Consider the following 10,000-nt stretch of genomic DNA (forward strand, 5'->3'; position numbering starts at 1 on the left):
CTATTAAATTATGTATCAAACATAGTGGTAGCACTTTTATTTTATTTTTATTTTAAGTATTTTCTTACATATATGTAAAAAAAAAAAGAGTACGTCTAAATTTATGAAAACCACTGTAAATATATATATATATATATGTGTGTGTGTGTGTGTACATAGAACATATGTGTGTGTATTTGTGTGCGTGTGTGTATATATATATATATATATATATATATATATATATATATATATATATATATATATATATATATATATATATATATATATGTATACTTAGAACATGTGTGTGTATTTATGTGCGTGTAAATATATATACATATATAGAACATATGAGGAGTAGGGTGTCCCAAAATGTTTTTCCCACTCCTTTGTGTCTTTTGAGTTCATAAGTATGACTAAAAATTTTTTCTGAGGTCAATTATATATGTAAAATCTCAATTTCTTCTGTACCCAACAATTTTATATTTTTAATGCTTACCCAAGAGGATTTGGAAAGCCAATGTTTTTAGACTATAAGATATAAGAATCAGTCCATTTGGCCTATTTGGTATAGAAGGTTCATTGAAACCTGATTCATAAGGGAAGAGGAGGGGAGAGGTCAATAATGATTACTAGTTAAACAACCTTTGTGTTTTCTGTATACTATTTTGTTTTAACTGGGATTTATCTATTATTTTGATTTTAACCATTTATAGTAATAATTAGAAACTATTTTTTTAATGGTAAATAAACTAGTTTTTTCTTATATAATCATGTTATAGGTATGCTTATCTTACTTAGTTGTATACGTATATCTTACTTAGTTATGTATACATATATTTACTTGAAAATTGTTTAATTAAATGTAATTGTTTTAGGAGGACACTAGAATTATTTTAAATTTGTTTTAGCATTAAATAATAATAAATGTAGTAACTAAAATGTATAAGTGGGTCGTACTCAAAAAAAAAAAAAAAAGGGCTGAGAAGAGAAAGTATGTCAACGAATCCAAGGAGGCTGTTGTTTCTCCTAAATTGCACAATCAATGAGATTCCTAAAGTACAAAATCAATGAGATTCCAAAAAACTCCTAAAGTACACAAGTAAAAAACTCCTAAAGAACACAACTAAAAAACTCCTAAAGTACACAATCAATGGAATTCCAATAAAGCAGCTGGTAACCATCAGATAAGATACATCCAGTTTCTAAAATTTCCCAAGTAGAACAAATGATTATTTTTTTATATATAAATATATTATAAAACAATGATAAAATTTAAAAATGGTCCAATTTTTGCAATACATATTTAATCTAATGGAGATATTATCCATCTGGCCTACTTGGTACAGAAGGTTCATTGAAGTCTAATTCACAGGAGGAGGAGGAGGGGAGGGGGGGTCGATAATGATGGCTAGTTGAACAACCTTTGTGTTTTCTGTATATTGTTTTGTTTTAACTGGGATTTGTCTATTATTTTGATTTTAAATTTATGTAAGAACAAAAAAATGTAATAATAAATATTTATTCTATGTATATTTTTATCTAGATCAATATGATTTCAACCTACAAAGTTGATAGTAGCCTGCTCTCAGAAACATGAGAATAGGGATCTGATCTGCAAAGATAGTTTTTGCAAAAATTCTGAACAAAAATGTGTTGCCTCCGTTGTAATAGACGCTTAGAAGAAAGCAGGGTTTCAAGATTTTATCATCAGTGGATCCAGTGTCAGATACTTAAGCTCAATAATAACTACATAAATCTGAATCATCACAAATCATTGAATTGGAACTCTAGCAATGGCAACTTCTCTAAGATACAAAATGAGTATTTAGAGGAAAGTAATACACTTATTGGCAAAGTTTGATCAAAAAGTAAATCAGGATCGTTTTCGCTATGAGAATGCCAAATAGGAGAATATTTAGCTTTTCCTAGATCAAAAAGGAGAGCAAAACATGTTTACAGAAGAACTGGATGAAGTTTTACAATATACAGTTAAAAAAAAATTTGACTCAAGAGGATAGAGGAGACAAAAGGTAAAGGTAGAATCACAATTAACGCAGTAAATCCAATGAACTCGAGGTTTTTTTTTTATTCATCTGGAATTGATTCTGAATTGAAATTTAGTTCAGATTCTTCAGATGATGAAGATTTACCTAATAGATTCAGTCATTCTACTAAATCTAAGATAATGATAATAAGTGCTTAAGATCAGGTAGACTGTACTGCTAGAATACTATGACATTGAATCTGCTAGAATACTATGACATTGTAGATAAAATATTTGCTGTTTGCTGTGACACCACTGCATCCAATACTGGAATACAATCTCTGAAGCTGTAGTTATCCTTAACTCCATGCTTAATATACAACTTATATGGTTTCTCTGTAGAAGACATATGCTAAAAATACTTATTTCACACAATATAGAGGCCGTTCCCAAGGAAAAGGCTGAATGTCTAACTCCAGAAAAATGGGTGTTTATTTAAGAAAGAGGTTGACAAGATATAGGTTTGATTGGAGTCAGCTTAAGGTTGAGTCACCCCTTTATAAAATTGCTAAGAAAACTCTGGAGTTTGGAAAAGAGGCCCTCAAAAACGTTTGTGAGGCACTGGATCCACTGATGATAAAATCTTGAAACTATACATTACATGAAACTATGCAAGCTTTTGTTTTTTTTTTGGGAGGAGAAGTATCTGGACTTTGTTTTCATCAACCTGGAGCCTGCCATGAAGATAGGTATAGTATATTGAAAAAAAAAATGTGTAAGTATAATAAATAACATATAAATAAAAAAATATAATAAATAAATATTAATGGTGACAAAATTTAACTCTTTAAGTTTATGGTTGATGCTTTATACATTCTTACTCTGAGAATAACAGGTATGATCACCATGATTATGAGTCAAGTGGAAAAAAAAGATGAAAGAGACAGCAGCCTTCTTCAAGTGAAATGGAGCTGTGGAGGAAGGAAAAAGCCATAAAGTCGTTTGATTTATTCAAAAAATTTATCAAAAATTTGATTTGCATCAACGATTGTGTCGTTATATACATATGCTTTATTCATGACTTTGTAGGATTTGGATACAAATCTGACAATATGCAACACAATTTAATGCTGGTGGTCAGGGACAATAGAAAGAAGCCTAAAAAAAGTCTTTCCAAGTCCCAGTTAAAAAATATATAATTTATTATTCATAAAATACATATTTTTTAACACAATTTTGTATTTTTAATATGAAAATGTGTAAAAATTATCTTTTAAACAAAAAATGGAGTTTTACATATTGATGAAATTGTGGTCCAAAAATGTTTTTTATATATATATTTGCAATCAGGGGACACTAGAGAATGAGAAAAAACTGTGTGCACATAGAAATTTAAAAAAAGTGTAAATTTGGGACACCCTAAATAGACTGTTGTTAAATAGACTGACAAGTAGGTAGAATATCCAAAGAGTTTTGCTACATTGACTAACAAATAGGTAGAACATGCAAGGAGTGTTGCTTAGGATGGTTCAAAAAACAACATTTTTGAAAGTTATCTGCAGTTCACACCTTAATGTGTTCTATATGATAAAATAACACTAGACTTAAAAGTTTTTTGAATAAAAAATATATTTAGGGGTGCCTCAAAAACCTTGAACATTTAATTTGAATAGTAAAAAAAAATTTTTTTTCAAGAGTATCTTTATATAAAAATTTCAAAAATATTGATCATTTCTATGAAAAAAACATTATTTTAGACTTTACTATCAAGAAAATGACATTATTAACTAAAAATAAAAAATATGCGCTTTTACAAAGTTTTTTAGTTACAATTATTTTTATCAATTTTTTTTTATAAAATAATTTTTATTTTTAAAGTTAATAATAATTTCCATTCTTTTGAGCCACAACAATTTATACTTTTGAAAAACTTTTTTTTTAATAATATTAAGGACCCATTAAATGTTTAAGGCTCCATTAAATTGTTTTTTTGTTTTTCACCTCCCCAAGGCTGAGAAGGCCACTACAGATGAGGAGGCTACTTGTGGTTATAACTCTCTTTCAACTCTATAACTCCGAAGCACGAACCTTGACGAACAAGGCCGCTGCGTGGAGAAACAAGTTGATATACTTATATACTTAGTAAATATTAAAATGAAAAAAAAAAATACAACTTTTTGTTGGCATTTAGAGTTTCATGCCTGGCAGCAATTATCAGTCATATATTTTTTAAATTAAGAAATTAAAAAACCGTTAAAAATTTAAGTTAAGCAATGCAATGGGATCTAACGTCAAAAAGTTGATTACATGATGTCTTAGCCTAACTTTACCCTGTGTCAAGTTGACAAAGAAGAAATTTATTTCTCTGCAGACATTTTGATATAATTTCAGCTTTTTTATTTAATAAACTGTTGTCATTGTTTGAAATAATTTTATACTTTAAATTAAGACATAACTTGCACAATTTTATTGTCAGGTTTCATATCTTCTAATTATTTTCCAACTAACCACTGGATTTTTATTATTATCTTTCAAGTTCTAAACTTCTTTTGACAGTTCTGCATGGCTTTTATTTTTAGGAATATTAAATAATTTTAAATGGTTGGCATGTCTCAATTTAAAGGGTGTTTTACTTATACCAATGTATGATTTTTTTATTGAAAGTTTATTTGAAGTGATAGTTGTTTGGTATACGATGTTGTTGGTCAAGCAGTTATTGAGTAAAGGGTAATTGTTTTTATTAAGGTTGCATCGAGTTACATTGAGGAAGTTCACAATTTTGAGGTTGCACTGTATAGATATGCTAAGATCGTTGCATTTAAGTGTGGACCACTAACATTTTTTAAAAACTTTCCTTGCATGAATAATAATTAACATAAGTTCTGTGCTTATAGTGAGATGTTTTTCAGCAAAATTGATAGAATCGTCAAGGAGATTTCACTAACTGAAACATAGAAATTGTTGATATCAAAAATGAGGAATTTATAAAGGTGAATTTATCTTTTATATTAAAATAATTGATAACATTTTGAGTGTTTTTCTACTGATTTAGATGCAAAATATTCTTTATATCAGAGTTTTATTTATAGAAAATGTCTTTACTAATTCTACAAATTCCCCTTTTTGCAGGATTTATTAATTTAACTGTTGGCTTGTATGTAAAATTAGTTAATTAGCCCTTTAGAGTTAGCTTTCACTTATTTGGGCATAATAGATTAAGTAAAGAGCTTTCAAAACTGAAAACTGCTTTTATGCTAAATTTGTGAAACTCACTAAATATAAAACTTAATTCAGGAGCCACAGAACTATAATGATATTTTTAGCGTTACTTTGAATTTTGGTTGAGATGGTTTGTAATGTATAACAATTTTTAGAAGTTCTTGCTAAGCATACTCTTTTACCTAAAAACAAATAAAATCCGACCAGATCTAGACAATCTAATTAAACAAGAACTGTAAACTTTTTTATTCCCCACGATTAACATGTCAATAACAAGATTGTATTTAGTTACTTTTTTATATAATTTACTTTTTTCAAAGGAATACTGAAAACATATGGGAAAAGATTGCTTTTAGTTGATTTCTGTTCTACAATAGAAAAACCCAAGTTCTTGTTAAATGGTTTAAATTGGAAAAAGTATTGTAATCTTTTTGTTGTACTAAGGTTGCCGAATGGCAGTAGTAGTGTTGGTATTTGGTGTTGTTTTAATTTTAACGGAATAAGAGTGTGTAACATTTATACAAGCCAAATCAACCAACATACATAGAGATGTTCGAGAACTGCATCAGTGGATATGCTGATTGATTGAAACGAATGGTGGCAATTTTCAAAACAAGATTTGCCCTTGTTCACACAGGTTGTACAGTAATTGCCCTGGTCAGCTCAATCAACAGATTTGAATTCAATTGAATCAATTCAGACTTGATTGGAAAAATAATTAGTCAATGTGCATATATGATCCATAAATAACCTAAAGCAAGAATTAGATACCATTTGGAGAAGAGTTCCAAACGAAATCTGCAACAATCTTGTTAAATCAATGCAAAAAAGATGTGCAGTTTGCAAAAAAGCTCATGGGGGATATTTTAAATACAAGCTTTGGTTTAATACTTTGTTAAGTTTTTATTTTATGATAGCTTAAATATGCTTTAAGCTATTTTTTTCGAAAGCACTGTGTGTGTGTGTGTGTGTGTGTGTGTGTGTGTGTTTGTGCGTGTGTGTGTATAGACATATATATATATATATATATATATATATATATATATATATATATATATATATATATATATATATATATAATATATATATATATATATATATATATTATATATTATATATTATATATTATATATTATATATTATATATATATATATATATATATATATATATATATATATATATATATATATATATATATATATATATATATATATATATATATATATATATATATATACTATACTATATATATATATAAATATATATATATATAAACACATAATATATATATATATATATATATATATATATATATATATATATATATATATATATATATATACTATACTATATATATATATATACACATAATATATATATATATATATATATATATATATATATATATATATATATATATATATATATATATATATATATATACATATAAAACCAAACGATCTAGATTTGAAGCAAATATGTTTAAATTAACTCCCAAAAAATTTGAGAAAAAAAAGGACCTCAATATGACTAAAAACAGCTTATTTTGAGCGTCTTGAGGGCAAGACTACCATAAATATTTTTAATAATTTTTTTGCAGAACATAAATGAATATCTGAGTTTTTGATTAAAATGGTTTTTTTATCTCCCATAAAAAAAGTATAATTCTCATTGTTAAATGGATTGAAATTTAGTTACTACGCAGTGCAGTGTTGCTTAAAAACCTTAACAAAAATTAAGTTAAAACATTTTAAATTTCATAGTAATGTTTAGAACTGTATGTATTATATATAAGTCGGATCAAAATTACTTGTTTTATGCCTAATTAATAATTATTTTGAATAAAATATCTATTACTGTGACAACTACAATTTCACAGTTTTTTTAAAAGACCATATGAATATACTATATGCTTAAGATATAATACGTTATTTATACTATTTTTAATATAAAAGTATATTACATAAAGTACCTCAGCATTTATTAAATATTAAGCAGTGTAGTAAGATTTACAAATATTAAATTTAATGTTAGTAATAATCATAAATAGTAATAAATTGCAATGAAAATGTACAAGGGAATAGAAAACCTGCATGAATTTAGCAAAAAATGTTAACTGAGATCTAATAAAAAAAAGAAATCTTTTATTATTAACTCAGGAAAATTTGCTAATTTCTATTTTTTAAGAAACCTACTTTAATATATTTACATATTGAGAAAGAAAGAAAAAGAGAGAGATAAAAAAATCTAAGTGATCTCAATATAAAAAACTTCCATTTAGAAATTTAACTTCTAACAGGCATGGATATTTTACAACATTAAGCTTACCTGCAATCTAAACTACCTAAAACTATCAAAAAGATTAATTTGATTATGACTAAACTGAAAATATACTTTAAAGAATGTTAAGAAACCTTGGATAATGATAAGATTTGATGTTGTTAGTGACATTAAACTAAAAAAATGTTCCCACAAAGTTAGACAAATAGTATTCTGTTCTGAAGAATAATAAAAAAAGAAGCTCTGCTAATATTTACCAAACCAGAAAAAAACTTTAAAAATAGTCTTTTTAGCATACCAGATTTGAAAAACATTTAAGACATAAAAAATTTAGACATAATAAAAGATCCACCAAAGATAAGTTTGAGGATTTGATGTTTTTGGAAGATTTGATTGGAATAAGAAAGGTTACTTTTAGGACAGAGGATATTAAGTTTAGTAGAAAAGTTAAACTTTACATTTAATAATTATGGAAGATATTTTTATTATTAATTATTTTAGTTAAAATTAAATTTTTTTATGCTTGCAGGCAGCAGAGATTAACCGAAAGAAAAAAAGAACAAAGAAAATGTAATCAATGGAGTCAAATTATAAAATGAACCCAGTTCTGAAACAAGTTTTCATTTATTTTTTAATTCAATTTTTTTAACACAGGAAAAGTGTTTTTAAAATTGGTCGATAAACATTTCCTGCCCTCTAATAAATTACATAAAATTTTTAATCGAAATACAACTTAAGTAAGCTACTGTTGCACAAAAAATATGGAAAGAATTATAAAAGGTCACAATAATGCTTTGTTAAACAAAAAAGAAATCCTAAATGAAAAAACTACAGAAAATTGTAATTGTAAACAAAAAAACAATTGTCCAATGAGTGGAAGTTGTTTATCAAAAAATGTGGTATATAAATGTGTTATTTCCTCTACGAATTTACTTGATAAACAATATATTGGCATAACAGAGGGTGAATGAAAAAAACGTTTTGCCAATCATGAGCAATCTTTCAAAAATAAAAAGTATTCAAAAGACACCATGCTGTCAAAATATATATGGGAATTAAAATATAAAAATATTGATGATTTTATACTAAACTGGTTCATTTTTAAAGCAGCGCCTGCATATAACAATATTTTCAAAAAATGCATACTATGCCTGCAAGAAAAATTTGAAATAATTACTCATGCAAACTAAGAATGCTAAATAAACAAAAAAAAAAGAATTAATTTCTAAATGTAGGCACGAAAATAAGTTTCTCCTAAAAAACTATAAAAATAAATGTGCTCAAATAATAGTTACAATAATTCCCCCTTTAGAAAAATATTTTTTTTAAAACGCATAAGTATTATCATAAGTCATTTCTAAAGAATTCTTTTGATAATAGTGCCAGCAAATTCCACAAATGAGTGAAAACTTACAGTATTTAAGACATTTGCAACTTCCTATAATTTAATTTTTGGTATAATAGTTTTATTAATTTGATCAATCATTTCTGATGAAACTTTATTGATGAAATACAGTGTTAAATGAAAAAAATATATATTTTTGTTAAGTGATTTTCTACTAATTTATAATTGCTCTGTTCTTTTAAGAACATTGATCACTCTATTTTAAAGAATACATTTTAAAGTTGTTCAAATATACATATCTATATATATATATAAATATATATATACATATATATATATATATATATATATATATATATATATATATATATATATATATATATATATATATATATATATATATATATATATATATATATATATATATACATGTGTGTGTGTGTATATATATATATATGTATATATATATATATATATAAGAACACAATAACCAAAGTGATTGGGTAAAAATTGTGTTTTAAAAATTTAGTAAACACAGTTTACCTTTATCTAATAAAATTTAAGATTTAAGATGTTTTTTAAAGAAATTTTTTTTAAAGAAAGTTTTGAAAAAATGAAATCTTATTTAACTAATTTTTATTACTTTATAATACCTTTAAACTTAAACAGAAGTCTTCTTTAATTGGTACTATATAGAAGCTTTTTTAAAAGCTTACTTATAAAAATTTTCAAAAATAAAAAATTCAAAACTAACATTATACCTGAACAAGTTTGTAGACCTTAACAAACAAATCAAATCCAAGCTTGTCTTCTAGTTCAACACGTAACTCTTCAATATTAGAAAAAACACTGTCTGTATTATATGTTTTTAAGTTCATATTTTGAGACAGCATACTTTTTTCCTCATCAAAATCTTCTTCTAAAAAAAAAAAACCTTTCTAGCATATAATAATTATTAACTTTTAAAATTTTAAATAAAAAACTCTAATATTTATTATGTATTATTATCTAAGAACCTTTTGTATAAGTAAGTACACTTCTCATAGAATCTAACAAATGCTCAAAATCATAATCTTCTTCATTTTCATTGTAAACTGTATTTTCATCATCATTTGAAAAGCTGTATTATAAATTTAAGTAAATAAAAAGTATTCATAAAGCTTGATTACACACAAACAAAAATTGT

At 25.4% G+C, this 10,000-nt stretch overlaps 1 protein-coding gene across 7 annotated transcripts in view; it reads right to left on the minus strand.

Moving 5' to 3' along the window:
• The window catches only part of LOC101235086 (serine/threonine-protein kinase Nek1), a 295,109-nt gene that overhangs the window by 37,491 nt on the left and 247,618 nt on the right, over positions 1-10,000 (minus strand). For all 7 annotated transcript variants that reach the window (XM_065813420.1, XM_065813417.1, XM_065813419.1 and 4 more), the window contains 2 exons: positions 9,831-9,934; positions 9,576-9,733 (listed from right to left, as the gene is read on the minus strand). In XM_065813420.1, the coding sequence (XP_065669492.1) occupies positions 9,576-9,733; positions 9,831-9,934 (262 nt within the window). The remainder of the gene's footprint in view (positions 1-9,575; positions 9,734-9,830; positions 9,935-10,000) is intronic.

The sequence above is a fragment of the Hydra vulgaris genome, chromosome 12, assembly GCF_038396675.1.
Source record: "Hydra vulgaris chromosome 12, alternate assembly HydraT2T_AEP".
NCBI classification, from domain to species: Eukaryota; Metazoa; Cnidaria; class Hydrozoa; order Anthoathecata; family Hydridae; genus Hydra; species Hydra vulgaris.